Source organism: Prionailurus viverrinus, chromosome A2 (assembly GCF_022837055.1).
Source record: "Prionailurus viverrinus isolate Anna chromosome A2, UM_Priviv_1.0, whole genome shotgun sequence".
NCBI lineage: Eukaryota > Metazoa > Chordata > Mammalia > Carnivora > Felidae > Prionailurus > Prionailurus viverrinus.
In genome coordinates this window covers 141,527,900-141,544,958 of record NC_062562.1, presented here as the reverse complement: position 1 = coordinate 141,544,958, position 17,059 = coordinate 141,527,900, and the positions used below count along the sequence as shown (strand labels likewise).

The 17,059-nt window shown below is 40.0% G+C and overlaps 1 protein-coding gene across 1 annotated transcript in view; it reads left to right on the top strand.

The window, feature by feature from the left end:
• The first annotated feature begins 10,375 nt into the window (after positions 1-10,375).
• Positions 10,376-17,059, top strand: part of WASL (WASP like actin nucleation promoting factor) — a 63,145-nt gene continuing 56,461 nt past the window's right edge. The window contains exon 1 of the mRNA XM_047841051.1: positions 10,376-10,885. Within this exon, the coding sequence (XP_047697007.1) occupies positions 10,769-10,885 (117 nt within the window). The 5' untranslated portion in view covers positions 10,376-10,768. The remainder of the gene's footprint in view (positions 10,886-17,059) is intronic.

Genomic DNA, 17,059 nt, shown 5'->3' with positions numbered 1-17,059 from the left:
AGTATTCCAGGTGCCTCGGTCAGATTAATGAATGTGATGGGGAAATGAATACCACCAAATACAGAAGCCTGATGCCTCCGGGACATCTCAGGAGGACACGTAAAAATATCTCCTTCAGAATAAAGAACATGTTGCCATTCCTAACGCGTCTTTCCAGTAGAAAACGAGGCTTGGTGGACCTCTTTGGATGGTTATGACAGTAGATATAATTGAGCGTCTCGTTTCGATTTATTTATCCAGTGGTTGCAAACTGCTATCTTGGAGTGGAGCCAAGAGTAACAGAAGGCTCACCAATAAGTTTAGCCTGAGGTGGTCTGCCAATCGTCTCTTCTAACGCAGTACATCCAATGGTGCTTGGAAAGCCTGGGGAAGATGTGGGATGCTGTGTGGACCTTCATTAAAACAGGAAATTATGACAGGGAGGCACACTCTCGTGTGTGTCAGAACATTATAATGTGCATGCATATAGATACCGTCATTATGTAGGAATTGAATCAACACACCGAGTCAGTTTTGATGCTTATTAGAGCTTTCCTCTTTCACTGGTTCAAAGCCCCAGTTTAACTGAATATAAATACAATAGCTTCAGTGTGCAGCGTACCAGGTGAAAAAAAAGTACCAGTATTCCATGTGCATATCTTCTAAGTACCTTAAAGGAGAAGCAAAGGAAACATGAAAAAGAAAAGATGTAACAATTTTTAAACTCCTTGTTTAAACTAGTTAAAATGTTAATTTAGGCCATCTTTTAGTCGTAAGAAATAGAACCCCCCACTCCCCCCCACCCCACACCCCCGAATAAGGCAAAAAAGAGTTATTTATATAGGATAATGGCCTATCTCTCAGTAGCCAAGAGCAGGAAGCCATCCTGGGCCTCAACTAGGAACTGGATGACTAATAGAGAAGCAGGCTACCCTTCCTTGGATCTCCCTCTCTGGGGGTCTTACGAGCTCCCATCTGTGCTTCTTTCTGTAAGTCAGCTTCATTCTGATTTCTCTCTGCAAATTGCTTTCTCTTCTTTCATGTACACAGTAGAAAATGACCTCCCCGCATTCCTTGCATTTATATGCCCCAAGTTCATGCAATCTGCACATACTAACATCTAGAACATATGATTCCCAGATCTCAGGAAACAAATTCGATCGGCCCAGCTGAGATTAGGTGTTCTGCTGTGATCCAATTGTCTATGTTCAGAAGGGTCTTAGACCTTAGACGTGACCTTTTAAGGGCAAGGTCACAAAATATAAAAAATAGCTACCACTACTTAGGAGTATGGACATTAGCTTTTGAAGAAAAACAGTTACCTATTACAGGAAAATATAGAAGAATAAAGATAGTATGTGGAATCTGATTATCAGTAAATTATGTAAAAGCTAGTAACGAGCAGAAACTCTGAGTGAGAAAAGTCCAGTCGGGAGAAAATGAATTTAGAAATATGTATATCCTGCTATCTGTGAAGGAGACCCAGAGACTGGGAACTTAGAAGTCTACATGCAACCTTCTAAGGTTATTTTAGCAAATAACATCATACCTGTTCTTGAGAATTTGCTGTCAAACAATTTCTCAGCCTTCCTCTGTTCTGTTCTGTTCTGTTCTGTTCTGTACTGTGAGGGGGTGACTCCTACAAAGGTACAATTCCTGGCTTCCAACCCAGCCGATTTTCAGCTTGGTTAGGCTACTGAAAGGCACTTGCAGGACTGGAGGACTGGAGAAAGAGAGAAGTCAGGAAATTTCTCCCTTCTCTTTCCTGAGAGGGCCTGTCTGACAGTAGAGAGCTTCCACTGAATAGGCCAGCTGAAGACCCAGCTCCCTCTAGATATCTCTGCTTCTTCCCTCTCCCTTAGTCCCTCCACTCTCAAAATTCTAGTGACTTTTTGTTACTGCTAATCTCTGTGTCTGCTGTCCCCTATTTGGTTTTTCAGTGTTCCTAGCACCTGTGAAAACAATATCCTGGGTAAAATTCATTCTGTCTTAATTACTTAATTTATGATTCCTTAGTTGAACCATGACGGATGTGAGCCCCTCTGTGGGTTTTCGATTGCCGAAGTTTCCCTGAGGTTTCAGTACTATAGAATCAGAGCCTAGGGCAAGAGTCGAAACCCAAACAAAATATAAGCCTCCAGATGCTTTAGAGCCTAAGAAATGATTGTTTTTTACTTATCCCTGGTAACAAGTGAAATCAAGATTAGGGGATGGATTACCAAACAGAGAAAAACAATGATTGGGCTTTGATGAAAGGAAAATTGGTACCCAAGTGTTATTTTTTCCTAAACATTTGTCAGTATTGCCTTCCTTGTCCTGCTGAGCAGTAGTTACCGAGGCCTTTCACTTGCACCTTCTAGGCTGTCACTAGTGCATTCGGTGCTTTTGTGGGAATTAGCAAAAAGCATCTCCTCTGGGTGTCAGGGCCCATGACATGGCTACAGAGTGTGAACTGGATCTCAGGTCATACAAATCTAGAAATTATTATCTGGCATGCTGTGAGTGCAAAGGAAAAGTCATGATTTAGAAACTTTCCAGGAAGGAACTATACTGTTGGTGTACCTGCCCGCACCCCCCCCCCCCCCGGCCCCGTCCATGCACATAGCTCCCAGTGGTGAAAGCGTTGCCTGCTAATGGCTCACTTTTGCTCCCTTCTCCAGAAATTTGGTATTGCCTTTGGCTGGTATATCCACATATTCTCTAATACTTTTTTGCTTTTTACATTTTTGGGCATAGATGAATGAGAAGTTTGAACTACATAATTGCTAAGGTCCCCTCCATCTCTAATACAATGATTTGAGCTGTGTGATTTCCAAACAGGGAATCAGGAATGTATTCTAATATAACCATTGACTCTGGCTAAATTAGTGAGTATTCAATGTTTTTCCTGATCTATTAAAAAAAAAAAAAACAAAAACAAAAAACTAGTAATATTAACTCCCAGCCATGGGAAATTGAGAAGCATGACTGATTTAGTAATTATCAAGTTTTATGCAATCTATTTTTGAATATAAATGATACATATTAGAGTGCTATTTCCATGAAACCATAGTCACTAATTAGCTACTCTTTCATTGCTGAAATAATTAAAAGTAGAAGTTTTATGCTCAGGGCATTGGAATTCTTACCAGCCCCTCTTGCAGTAGAGGAGGACTTATAATAGGGCTTCTATATTCATTTTTATACCACCAAAGGGCATTTATAATAATGCAAAAAATTCCTTATATTCTCTTACACACTGCCTTTTTACCCATTACTTTTTTTTTAAAGGGTGGGAGAGTTTTTTAATTTTTTTTTCTGTTTATTTATTATGTTTGAAGGAGATAGAGAGAGAGAGAGAGAGAGAGAGAGAGCAGGGGAGGGAAGAGGCAGAGAGAGAGGGAGAATCCAAAGCAGGCTCCAGGCTCAGAGCCTGATGTGGGGCTCAAACTCACAAACAGTGAGATCATGACCTGAGCTGAAGTCAGAAACCCAACTGACTGAGTCACCCAGGCGCCCCATCCATTACTTTTAAAAAAGCTGGATGTCTGGGAATGCAAACTGGTGCAGCCACTCTGGAAAACAGTATGGAAGTTCTCAAAAAATTAAAAATAGGACTATCCTATGACCCAGCAATTACACTACTAGGTATTTATCCAAGGGATACAGGTATGCTGTTTCAAAGGGGCACAGGCATCCCAATGTTTATCGCAGCACTATCAACAATAGCCAAAGTATGGAAAGAGCCCAAATGTCCATCAATGGATGAATGGATAAAGAAGATGTGGTATATATATACAATGGAGTATTACCCGGCAATCAAAAAGAATGAAATTTTGCCATTTGCAACTATGTGGATGGAACTGGAGGGTATTATGCTAAGCAAAATTAGTCAGAGAAAGACAAATATCATATGACTTCACTCATATGAAGACTTTAAGATACAAAACAGATGAACATAAGGGAAGGGAAGCAAAATTAACTTAAAAACAGGGAGGGGAACAAAACATAAGGGCCTCTTAAATATGAAGAGGTTGTGGGAGGGGCGATGGGTGAAATGGGTAAGGGGCATTAAGGAATCTACTTCTGAAATCATTGTTGCACTATATGCTAACTAACTTGGATGTAAATTAAAAAAATAAAATAAAATAAAATGTTTAAAAATTAAATAAGTAAAAAAGCTGGATGCCTTTTCAAACCAAAAATATGAATTTTTTATATAGCTTTAAGCTATTAAGGACCTTAGCAATCATTAATTCATTCCTTTCATTTCATAAATCAGAAATGGAAGCATACAGAAGTCGATGACTTTACTAAGATTACATGGCTAGTTAATATCAGAACTCAGATTAGAATAGCTAATTCATTTGGCCTAGCAGCTGTTTTGCCAGATGTGAACAATAAAGACATTGTGCCTACAGATACTACACTATCTATGCCTTAAACTGACGAGAATAAACTCCAGTGGTTTTTATAGTTCCCTCCCCCAAAAGGAATGGGATTCAGACATGGTGTGCAGAATGCTATATTTCTTATGTGCTGGGGGAGGGGGAGGGAAGTAGTTGTTGGTAGAAGTAAATTTAACCCTCTGAATGTCCTCTTGAAGGTCAGTCCATCATAAACACCAGGTGGGCTTTTTAAAATGTAGACTGATACACTCTGCCCCCATTGTTTCTGGCTCAGTTTCTAACTCAAGAACCGAGCCTGAGAATTTATATTTCTAACAAGTTCCCAGGTAATTTTTTTGCCACTGGTTGAGGGGCCCACATTTTGGGAACTACTGGTCTATCTCACCCAGTCCCTAGGGATGGCCAGTCTACTGACCTTTTGTCCTGGTCCTTGTTCGTATTCTAGTTTTTAGGACACCTGGGTACTGGCCTTGCTTCCAGAGTTGCCTTCCTAGACCAGGTCAGGCCCTGATTTACTTTTCCAGCAATTGATTCATGCTAAAACCTATTATTCTCAGAAATCCCTAACAACAGGCTCCACATTTCTCCTGAACTAGGTAGGTTCCTGGATACTGCTCAGGGGGGAAAAAAATCACTTCATGCTCTGGACTTGAATTAGTTTTCTGGGCCACCTACAATGGGGTTCGTCTCTGACTATTGCTGTGAGCTGTAAGCCCTCTCCCTGCTCCCACTAGGTTGTGTGCCGATTTCTGCGTATTGTATTTTCTCTCCAGACACTCTTAGAATACTACATAATTATTACTGTGTGGAAGAGTTTGGATAAGGCAATGAGTTTTCTTGTCTTGACTTCAGAGCACGTATAACTATCTCTATATTTATGAGAAGTATTCATATATTGTTCCTTGAATCAGAGGTGATCATTTGATCTAGAAATATACATTTATTACTGTATAGGTTCAGTGCTGAGAATAAGAAGATATCAAAATGAATAAGACATGATCTCAGCTTTCAGAGAGCCTTCAGGCTAATAATGGAGGAGACAGACATTTACAAAGTAATTATATTTTCCAAATAGAAAATTCGTATATCACTGGCATTGACAACATATTATGATATATTAAAATGACATACTACAATTTTAATGGATTGGCAAAGAAGCTATTCATAAATTACATCAATGTCAATTATATCTCCATAAAAAAATAAACAAACCTAGATTTCAACTCTGAAATGGGAAAAGAACTACAAATTACTAAGCCTGAAGTAGAAGAGAGCAATAAAATACAAAAATTATTGAAATAGAAAATCAAATAAACCTGACCAATATAACAACAACAACAACAACGCGTTACATGATAGAGAAGACCATATCCTTCACCCTGATACTTTTAGCGAGGTAATAGGGATACATGACATTGTCAAATCATCACAAGTATCCAAGCTGCCTACTAATTCAATCAAAGTAGATTGACATTGAGGACATTATAATAAAGGAGCCAATGTTTTTCCCTTCTGATCTGAAATAATTAAACCGAGGGCCATTGAATATTCATTAACGTCAGAGAACCATGGCGAAAAAGCCAGGAAGCGGCAACCTGGGAACTATAACATACTTAGCTGTTCAAATAATTTCTGCCATAAAGGTATGTATTAGGTATGTGGAGACTATGCCATGTAGTGGTAGTGACTATCACTGGTAATTTACTAGCATGAATAAGAATGCAATTTTCTACTAACATCAATAAGAAATCAGAATAAATTGTAAATAAGCTATCTATTTCTTAAAAAGTAAGCCCTAGAGAGGCTTGTACTCAAAATGAATATAAAAGGAAGAGGGAAGGGAAAATCATTTGCTAGCTTACTGTTTTAAGATTTTTTAGTAGATAATTTTAGTTCATGAGAAACAAAACATTCAACATCTAACAAGAGGATGTACTAGGACAAATTCTCTTAAACATTGCTATATGCAACATTTACATGAAAATGTACAGAGACATTTTACAACGTGAACATTTTAAACCGAATGCACTTGGAGGTTGCATGGTAGAAGTGACATTCATCAGCTCTGCGGTATTCCGATTTGCTGTTGTTCTGTCTCTATAACCCAGGTCTGCCAACTCAAGCAGGACGTCAGTACTGGTAATTATGGCTACGCTGGCTGCTGAATGCGACTGATCCCAGTATGCAGCTACCTCCACATACCCCTACAATGATGGGTGTCACTACATTTTTAAATTATTAACATTAGCAAGGAGAACAGGGTGTTTCAGAGGACTTGTAACAGTACATAAACAATGATAATTGTAAAGAAGAAAAGTGGATTAACAAAGGACCAGGACAGGAGAAATTTGCAAAGTATAAAGATAATGGCAGGGAATCTATCTGAAAATACGCCTCCATTTCCATACATAAGCTACCCTAATGTTTTCTGCTAAAGTGAGGACTTTACCTTAAAGAATCCTAGCAAAGAAAGATGAAAATAAAAGTAGTAGAATAGATTCTGAGTCAAGGAAAGTCAAATGGAAGAAATTAAAGAATTGTCTTCTTTTCACTTACATTCATAGTCATTTTAATACAGAATATGCATTTTGTATATATATGAAAAAAAAATCCTTATGGTCTTCTTAACCTAGCTGATAATCTTCAAGACTCTTAGTGGAAGTGAAATAGAATCCTCCTTATTTCCTGGACCAAATCCAATCTCTCAAACTGGGTAAAAAGAATTTGAGGTAAGAAAATAACTTGCCAAAGAAAATAGAAAGAAAGATATCTTGTGTTCTGCCAAATAGAGGATATGCTATCAAGAATGAAAGAAGAAACTTGCTAAGACTTTGAAACAAATCAAGCTGGTGCTGTTTGGTCTCAGGCTGAACATGGAAAAGTAAAATCCTTGTATGCATGGTCAGAAGGGAAAACCCCAAATATTGCTTGTTCACATGCTCCTAAGAGTAAGGAAGTCGTATTTCCAAGGTAATGTTCACACTAGCATTTTCCACATTTTAAGAACAGGGAGTTGGAAAAGGGTCAAAGAAAAGTAAAAAATAACAATGAAGGAGTAGAAAATAAGAACTTAGGTTGCAATTTTGTGGACAAAATAACCACATTTTAAGTTCTGAGACAAAGCTAAAGAAATGATTTGGACTTGGGAAAAAAAGAGGTCTACCGGTGGTGATAATTTTCTATCATTTCTAAACAAAAAAGAACAAGGGCAAATGGAAAATTGCATCTAGAATTAGATAAGACATTTAATATTTTCTGAAAGAAAAAAAAAACAATTAAAACAATAGGCTACCAAGAGGTTGTGAAATGATTAGAACCTAGTAGGTCTGAGCGTGGGATAGATACTTCAAGTCATGGCTGCTGTCCTTTCAACTAGCCTCTCATAGTCGTCTGCTTTTTCCCATAGCTCCTTTCCACATCTCTCTCCCCCATCTTCAAAACAGTTTGGTGGTCTATAAGCTTTTAAAATTTGGCATTTTCACATAAAAATTACTTTCAGCTTTTATTAACTAATAAGATTAATATTAGAAAATGTAATAGCATAAAATATTATCTACTGTAAAGAGAATTATAGAAACTAATATGATTCTGTCTCTAGATACATAGTTTTAAAAAGTTTTGTAAATTTGGCATACTGGCACATATATCGTCCATGTGGCATAACCTATCGCCTAATTAGAAATTCTGCGAACAAAGAAATTATGCCCCCAACTCACCACTATGTTTGGAGAATTGCATAGAGTTCTAAATGCAAAGGACAGTTTTTGACCTATTAGGCTTTGACGGAACAAAGATAAAAATACACATTTCACCTCAACTCTTGATTGTTAGTTAAGGGAAAGCAGCCAGACCCTAGGCAAAGGGAAAGCAAGGAGACCACAGGCAAGGATGGTCAATGATGAACAAGTAATATTTGAATAACCACTACGTATCAAGTCTTTCACATACGCTTTGTTGGTAAATTTTACAACTTTGAAGTAGGTTTAATTATCTCTATGCTACACCTTTATTAAATAGAAATTATTTTCATTTTACAAATGAGGAAACCGACTCAGAGCAGCAACTTGTCTAAGGCCCATGAAGTTATATAACTGCATGGCAGAACAAGAATTCACAATTAGGCCGATCTGAAGCCTATATTTGTTACTACCCTGGTTCACAGTTTTGACAATATTAAGATTCTAATTTCTCTTGTTTGTCAAGAATATGTAGTGCTTTCTGCTGTCACTGTGGTTTTAATTTATAGGAACCTCACTTTTGATGCCAGAGACAACTGATTTAGTGTCTAGGTTTATTTTGTTGGCTTCGTAATTCTGAGGCAACTCCAGGTTTACATTTCTGCTGCTTCCTAAACCTGATTATTTTATAAAAAGTCAGCTTTTTTTTTTTTTTAAGTTGAGAGTGAGAGAGAGAGAGGGAGAGAGAGAGGGAGAGAGAGAGCATCATGGGGGAAGAGGGGCAGAGGCAGAGAGAGAGAGAGAATCTTAAACAGCCTCCATATTCATTGTGGAGCCCAATGCAGGCCTTCATCCCAGGACCCTGGGATTATGAACTGAGCCCAAGTCAAAAATCGGACACTCAACCCACGGAGCCACCCAGGCATCCCTACAGTTTGATTTTCTTAAATCACTTTTCCCATTAACATTATTAATCGAGTTTAATTTTGAAATATCCATATTTTATATGAGGGCTCCCAGGACTACAAGATCTCACTTTCCTTTCTAGATTTATTCCTATTAGCTAGCTTCATAAGGGCAGCTATAATTTAAAAATTTTATATTTTCAAAGTGCGTTGATAATTGCTTATAAGTCTCTTTAGTACATAGATGATTCGTATTGGAAGCTATCAGAGATGTTAAAATTAAATGGTTTTACCAAATTTCATTTGGCATAGCATGGATGTTAAGTTTAACATATGGTAACTTTTTTATTGAAATTGAATGTAAATTCATTAGTAAACCTGGTGATGGAGATTATACAATAAATGAATAAAGTTTAAAGTGGCAAAGTCAGATGCTTAGTACTGCAGGGGGTATTCTTTATCATTTCCTTAGTCCAAAACTTCATTTTACATTTGTTTGGTACTTAATTTACTTGAACAAAGGGGGTTATCTTAGTTAACTTTCTGAGGCATACACATTTAACAAAAATTCTTGAGATTTACTTCTAAGGATTAAATCAGACAACGTACTTCCATTTGTGAAATACCCTGAATGGACATATTCGTTTTGGATAAAAAGAAAACAAGGTCTTTGGGGTCTGAGAAAAAAACATGAGAAGGGAAAAAGAATATTTTCCAATTCACAAAACGGGGAAAAATATGTTCAGGGTACTTCAGAGAAAAGAGCTTGAATTTAAATGTTACAAATACATGTATCCCACGCAACACTCCAGGCGAAGGGTAGAAATCTTTTTTCCAAGTGCGTTTGGTTTTTGTAGCATCCATCAGCAAGATCTCTCTTTCACAATACTTGGGAGAGGCCTGTTTGTTCCTCCACTTCCACTGCTGAAGTTTGGACAAAGTTTGAGAAACCCCAGGCACCTGCGGCTCTGACCTAAACCACCGAGGAGCACAGGGGAGAGCGTCACTTCTGTCTCCAGATTCCAGACCGTTTTAACCCTCAGTGTAGACGCCTGGCCTCCGCACCCCAGAAATAAGAGCTATTCGGGGAAGGGGGACCTGGTCTGCACTGATGCTTCGCAAAGGTGTGCGTCCACAGAACAGGGGCGGACAGGGGCGGGCGGCTCTTCTTTGTGCAGGCAGCTGCCACCGGGCGCAAGCACCGCAGGAAGGAGGCTAGAGCCGTGGGCCGATAGACTGAACCCCCGCCCGGCGTCTCACCGTGCAGTCCGCGTCTCACGGTGCGGTCCGCGACTCGGCCGGAAGGGGGCGGGGCCTTGGCCCGGCGCAGCAAGGCCGGCCGCGGCGTGGTTGGCGGGGGGAGCTCCTCCGGGGCCCGGCCCGCAGCCGCGCGTTTCCGGCGCGCTCCCCCGCGTCCTGCGTCCTGTGGTCTCGTCCGCCCCCGCTGCCATGTTGGATTGTGCGGCCGCCACCGCCGCCGCCGCTGCCGCCGCCGCCGCCGCCGCCGCAGCCGAAGAAGGATTGGAGGAGGAGTTGGGAGTTTAGCGCAGTCGCCGGAGTACGAGGACAACGACCATCCGGCCAGAGCCTCGCCGGGCGGGAGCTGGGAGCTTCCCTTTCTCTGTGCGGCCTGCCTTTGGCTCCTCCTTCCCGTGGCCTCCTCCTCCCCGTGGCCTCCTCCTCCTCCTCCCGGCGCCCGAGGAGCTGCGAGATGCTGCGCCTCTGATTCCCCTCCTCCCGCCCCTGTCACCGAGAGGGGAAAGAGCACTCGCCTACTCTCCGGAGACGGCCCTGGACTCGCAACCCAGCCGGTGAAACCATGAGCTCCGGCCAGCAGCAGCCGCCTCCACCGCGGAGGGTCACCAATGTGGGGTCCTTGCTGCTCACCCCGCAGGAGAACGAGTCTCTCTTCACTTTCCTCGGCAAGAAATGTGTGGTCAGTGGCCGAGACCCGCGTCGCCACCCCTGAAGTTACCTCTCGGGCCCGGGCTTGTGGGCCGGGAAGTGGGAGTGGGGAAGAAGGCGGGAGCGGCGCGGGGAGGGTCCGGCTCCCGGCCAGGCCTCCAGCCAGCCCGGCTCCCCGGGTGTTGGGCAGTGCCGGCCGGGGCGGCCGGACACCGCCTCCCGAAGTTGCCTGTGAGCTGGGAAGTGTCACCTCTGCAGGCCTGCCCTGGAACCCTGCCTGGCCGGGCCCAGGTCTGCGCCCTAGCTACTGGTTCAAACTTTGCTCTCAGGCCACAAGGGGATTTTATTCGTGCACAAGCTCCTCGATCTTAAAAACCGGGCCTCTGTACCGGCCCTCGCTTCACCTCCTGCCGCTTGATCTTGGGGAGGGGGGGGGGGGGCTCCTTTCACAATGGCAGAGGTTTCAGGAGTGAGTAGGTCGAGGAATGAAGCCCAAATATGAATGAAGTGGACCGGAATGTGGTTTTTAATCCCCGTTTAGGATCTTAGGAGGGGGTGAAGTCTAGTGCATCGGTTCAGAATGAGAGCAGGAAATGCTACTGCTCCCCATTGCAGAGAAACAGCGTTTATTTCTCCAGCAATCTCGACCAGGCCTGGTTTCTGCTCTCCTCCCCACTGATTTTTTTTTTTTTTTTTTTTTTTTTTGCATTGGTGGGAGGAGGTGCTGTTCTCCCCACAACCATGCGCAGGGGAACCGCAATCTCTAGTAGTTCTTGGCCTTTTGGGGCCTGAGAGTGATTCTTAGGTTGGTGCTGTGCGGCCTGTTCCAACCCCAGATGGCTGGTTGGGAGCAAGCAGTTCTGCTGTGGGAAGGGGAATGTGTGTTGTTGACGGAAGCATTCATTACATTGGCTGCTGGCACTTCTGGGGGTGGGGAGGTTCTGCTCTGTGGTGTAGGCCTTGTCAGGCTGCATCTGACTGCGGTGGCTGGGTTGGACCCTGGCTGATTTTGTTGAAACGCTGTTGGGGTTCCTTTCTCCTCTCTTTGCGTGTTAGCACCTGCACAGCATGTGCCACAGGAACCCGGGGAGCTCCGACTGAAATGTCAGCAGAGCAGTGCAAAGTCACAACTGTTGTTAGCAGTGTTAAATCTGCCCAACTGGGCTACACCTGCTTGTTTAAGAGGTTAGGATTGGACAATTTCTGGAAAGTTACCCTATGAGTTAATTGTTAACTTCACAGGAATGAACCTTTTGTATCCTGTTGGAGATTGAATTATTACATTTAATTCAAATGTGTTTTACATTTTACTGATAAGAATGAAATAAGACGACTGGCTTAATATCAGTGTTTTGAGAAACAACTTCAAAGATAACCAAGCCCCCTCCCTCCCTTTTAAACAAATGAGAAAACGGAGCCAGTGAACCCTAAGTCACACAGCAATTTAGGAATGTAACCAAAACTAGAAACCAGGACTCCTGATGCCTAGTCTCTTGTGCTTTCCACTACATCATGTTGTTTCAGAATGGTTTCTTCCCTTGTTACTGATTTGTTTCAAAAAGTGGTGCTAAAGGAATTATCACTTTTTTTACCCACCAAAACCTGATAAAATTAGAGTGTAAGATTCTTAAAGCAGCACCAATTTTTGTATATTTTTGATTTATGAGAATCTCCAGGTTTTCAAATGTTACATTATTTGCAAATGAAAAATTTAAAATTTTGCCAGTTTATTTACACTTGCTATGAAATCTGTGTCAGAAAGGAAGTAGTTGTATTGTTTGACATACCAGACACATTAACTTTAGGCAGGAAGGACATTACATTTAAACGTGAGTACACCGACTGATTGCTTTATGCTTACCTGTAATGTTTCCTCGTTTCAAAATGAAAGATCTGAAAGAATACTGTGATTGAGAAAGAGAGCTTTCTTTCTGGTTAGCTTAAGTGGATTGCTGAATACGCTGTCCGTATTCAGTGCCCAATATCTTTATGTTGTCTCTTACTAGTCACCTTTACCTTTTGAATTTCTGTCATTTAAAATCACACTTTTTAGTGGCCTGCTCTTGTGGTATGAAATTTTTTGTGAAGATTAATATTTGAAGTCTCCAGTTCTTTGAGAGTAAAGTAAGAAAGATTGTTTTAAAAAAAAAAGTTTTTTGGGGCGCCTGGGTGGCGCAGTCGGTTAAGCGTCCGACTTCAGCCAGGTCACGATCTCGCGGTCCGGGAGTTCGAGCCCCGCGTCAGGCTCTGGGCTGATGGCTCAGAGCCTGGAGCCTGTTTCCGATTCTGTGTCTCCCTCTCTCTCTGCCCCTCCCCCGTTCATGCTCTGTCTCTCTCTGTCCCAAAAGTAAATAAACGTTGAAAAAAAAAAATTAAAAAAAAAAAAAAAGTTTTTTTTAACATTTATTTATTTTTTGAGAGACAGACAGCACAAGCATGGGAGGGAGGGGCAGAGAGAGTGGGAGACACAGAATCCGAAACAGGCTCCAGGCTCTGAGCTGTCAGCACAGAGCCCGATGTGGGGCTTGAACTCATGAAACAGGAGATCATGACCTGAGCCAAAGTCGGGCGTTTAACCGACTGAGCCACCCAGGTGCCCCAGAACGATTGTTTTTTGAACAATCCTTTTTTTCCTCTTTGCCCACTGTGTGGCTTTTTGTAGTTTAAAATAATAGTGAAATACATTGTCTTATAAAAAGAAAAAGTCAAAAGTCAGACCAAATTTGTTAGGGAAGAAGTGTATTTAGAGCTCTAACTAAGAATTCAAGAAATTAAACAGTAGTTAATAGTCCCAGTTCTGGAGGAGCTGCATTCCTTCTGTGACTCAACACATATATATTGAGTAACTAAATGTTGAGGTCAAAATCAGGGTTGATGCCTGCCCTCAAGGAGCTTACTGTGTCTAAAAAGGGAAACAAATGTGTAAGCTGATGAGTAAGTCAATACTTCAGAGTGATGTATAGGAGGCTGCATGTCTCAATGGAAAATGTCTTGGCTTTGTAGTCAGCACACCAGAGTTCAAACTCAGATGGTCACTTACAACAAGTTTTTTGTTTTTTTTTTTAAATCTTGTTTTTAACTCCCTGTGGTAGAATTGGTTTTCTTATTTCTAAAATAGGGATTCTGTCTTATGGAGTAGTTTTGTGGATTAGAAGGACCATACGCAAATATATGGATGTTATTATTTTTTGTAAAAGTTTAGGAGATTAAAAGAGAATGGTGGGAGAGCAGATGAGTGAAAGTTTTTTAGAATGGGTGATACCTGAATATTTAAGATTGGTAGGTAACTCCCAGGTGGATGAGAGGAGTGAAACAGCTTGGAAAGTTGGGACCTACTAATAGTTTGTTATGGAGCAAGGAGAGTTTCTGCCTAGGTTCTCAAACTTAGGTATGCATTAGAAATATTGTGGAGATTACAAATACTGCTAGGTCGAATCTCTAGATAATATTCAGTAGGCCTGAGGTGGAACTCAGGCATTTCTATTTTTAGTAAGGTCAACAGGAGACTTTAACATATATCACAGTTTGAGACTCACTGCTGAAGTTTACTGTTTTCTGATAGGGTATTCCTGAAACACATTTGACATGTTAATATGCTTCCCTTCAATCTTGGATGTATATTTTGTGAGTTAAGATTAAATTAAAACGAAGTTGGGTTTTTTTGTTGTTGTTTTAGTACAGATTTTCTCTAACCTGTTAAGATATCAATCTGTATTTCATAGATGTAAGAGAGATACAGTTGAGGAAGTATTGCAGTAGTTAGTGGGGGACCACAAGATCAGATACGACTTTTAGAAAGTTTGGGAGAAAGGTGAAAGCACTATAGAAGGCAGATTGAAGGTAGTAACAGTGGAGACAAAGGAGATCAGGTAGGTATTTACAGCAGTCCACATAAGATATGATGAGGGCCTGAATTAAAGCATTGCTGGTGGGAATTCCAGGACATTTAAAAAGTCTCTAGTAGGATTTCATTCCCCTTAGATATAGCAGGTGAGGGAAGAGAATTGGGTCAAAGACAGGTGTAACCACCAGCAGAAAAAGGATGCAGAAACATACATACTTCACTAAATGGAAATATGTCTGTATATTAAACTCTGGATTGGTGATGGGTTTCGTGGAAGAAGTGAATCTTAAGTAAATCTATTTTGCCACAGTTTAAAAAATAGATTTTGTGAAAGTTGAGGTTTCATTTGAGTTATATGTGATATGTCAATATATGTTATATACTTTTACCTAAATAGTTCTGATGCAATTCATTAGTTGGTAGTATTTTCTTGGAACAGTTAAGAAGAGTTAAAAACAAGATCAGGTCTTGTTTTGTAGTTAGTTTTGTTGTTTTTCATGTACTGTGATTTAGCTTACTTTCTCTAGAGTATATGCCATCTTGCCAAGTGGAGTTTAATATATATAGTGCTGAATAAGTAAGAAATTAAGGATTGGGAAAAATGAAACCTCATACTACCTCTCTACAACCATCTGTGGTCCAAATGGATTAAGTTGGTAATGTTGACTGATGCTTTTCTCTGCCACATTCAACTAGTTTGTTTATTTCAAGATTTAGTGGTGCATAAAAAACCATTTTTATTAACCATCTTTAATCTTTATTTCTTTTGATTCCTGAGCACTTGTTTTAACCTACTTATATTCTTTCATTAGATTTTTTATTTTCTCACCCTATATGTAATTATGGAAGATTAGACCTTATACCTACGTAGTCTATGATTTTTATAATATCTAGCATACAGATCACTGAATACTTATTAATTATAGTTGCTAACTCATTTATTCCCTACGAGCTCATTCAGCATTTCTCATTGCTTGATCATGTTGTTAAAATCTTCAATTTCTGATGCAAGTTTTATCTGGACTTAAATCTTCCTTTATAAGAACAATGTGGTTTAAGTCAGCTGCTGAACTAATATAGGTGGTAAGAGTAGCTGTCCAACTGTTACTTTGTTTCTGTTCTAAATTCTTAAATAGGTTTACAGGGAGAGGTGCCTAGATGGATCATTGTTTTGATGAAGGCCTGAGTTAAGACAGCATTGCTGGGAAGTTAGGGCCGAGAATGTATTTCACCTTGAGTATGGAAAGAGAAAAAAGGTTAACATTTGGGATTTGGAATATGCAAAACTGAAAGGGCAACCTTGTATAGAGGAAAAAGGTGAATATAAAAGTGTCTTGTCTGGTAGACTATAAGTATAGGAGGAGATTTAGAAGAATACAGCAGATCTTGGCTATAAATCCCCTATTTCTTGTTATTCTTAGCTTATAATATAGGGAAATTTCTCAACCAGTAAGAGCCTTAGTGTTTAGATTTGTAAGATGGGCTTGCTTAAGGATTTCAGAGAATAATGCTATAATGTATGTAGAGTGTTCTGGCTGTTTGGAGAAGCATGTGAGAAAATGGTATAAAGATTTTTAAAACGTTTTTAGTTTAAGCGTTAGATTTAACAGCTATAGTGAACTAACTTGGTTATTTTAGAGACTGATTCAAAGTTGAGGTTTAAAAGAGTAGACAGAGTTGGGCTTCATTATAAATTAGTCTCTTTAGGACTTTATAGAACCCAGCATTAGTATAGAGGTCACTTTCACTGTAAAGATGGGAAGCAAAACAAGTTCATACATTCTTGTCCACAGTAATATATATCGTTAACTGTAAATATAACTCTTAATCGGTGTGTGACTGAACAATCTAATATTTTTAAGTGGTTAAGTATTGTTTAGTAATTAGGAAACATTTAGTATACTTAACTCTGTTCGTATATATAGTATAACAGAAATATATCCTGTTTCTATCTATTGTATCTGTCAGTATTATAAAATTAGTGGAGGATTAGTGACTATAATATCAGTATAGGAGAGTGAGATTATTTAGACAATATTAATTTCACTTTGGAGTTTATTGTTCTATCGGAATTGTGACCCTTTTTTAAAGAGACCAAATAATTGGGTGTAGAGTAATGTTGAAGAGGCATATTTAGAAAAAACCTTTAGAAAATAGAATCAATTGAAAGATTTGTAGTAACTTCATAGTTCAATTACTATGGCTTTCTGATAGTTTACTTAGTTTCTCAGTATCCTTGACTCCGGGGTTCCTCTGCTATAGTGATTTTTTAAACTTATTTTTAACTTGACCTGAAGATTTACTATAGAAATATGTCTTTGTAAAAGGAGAACTCATTAAATACCAGATAAATTGAAACAA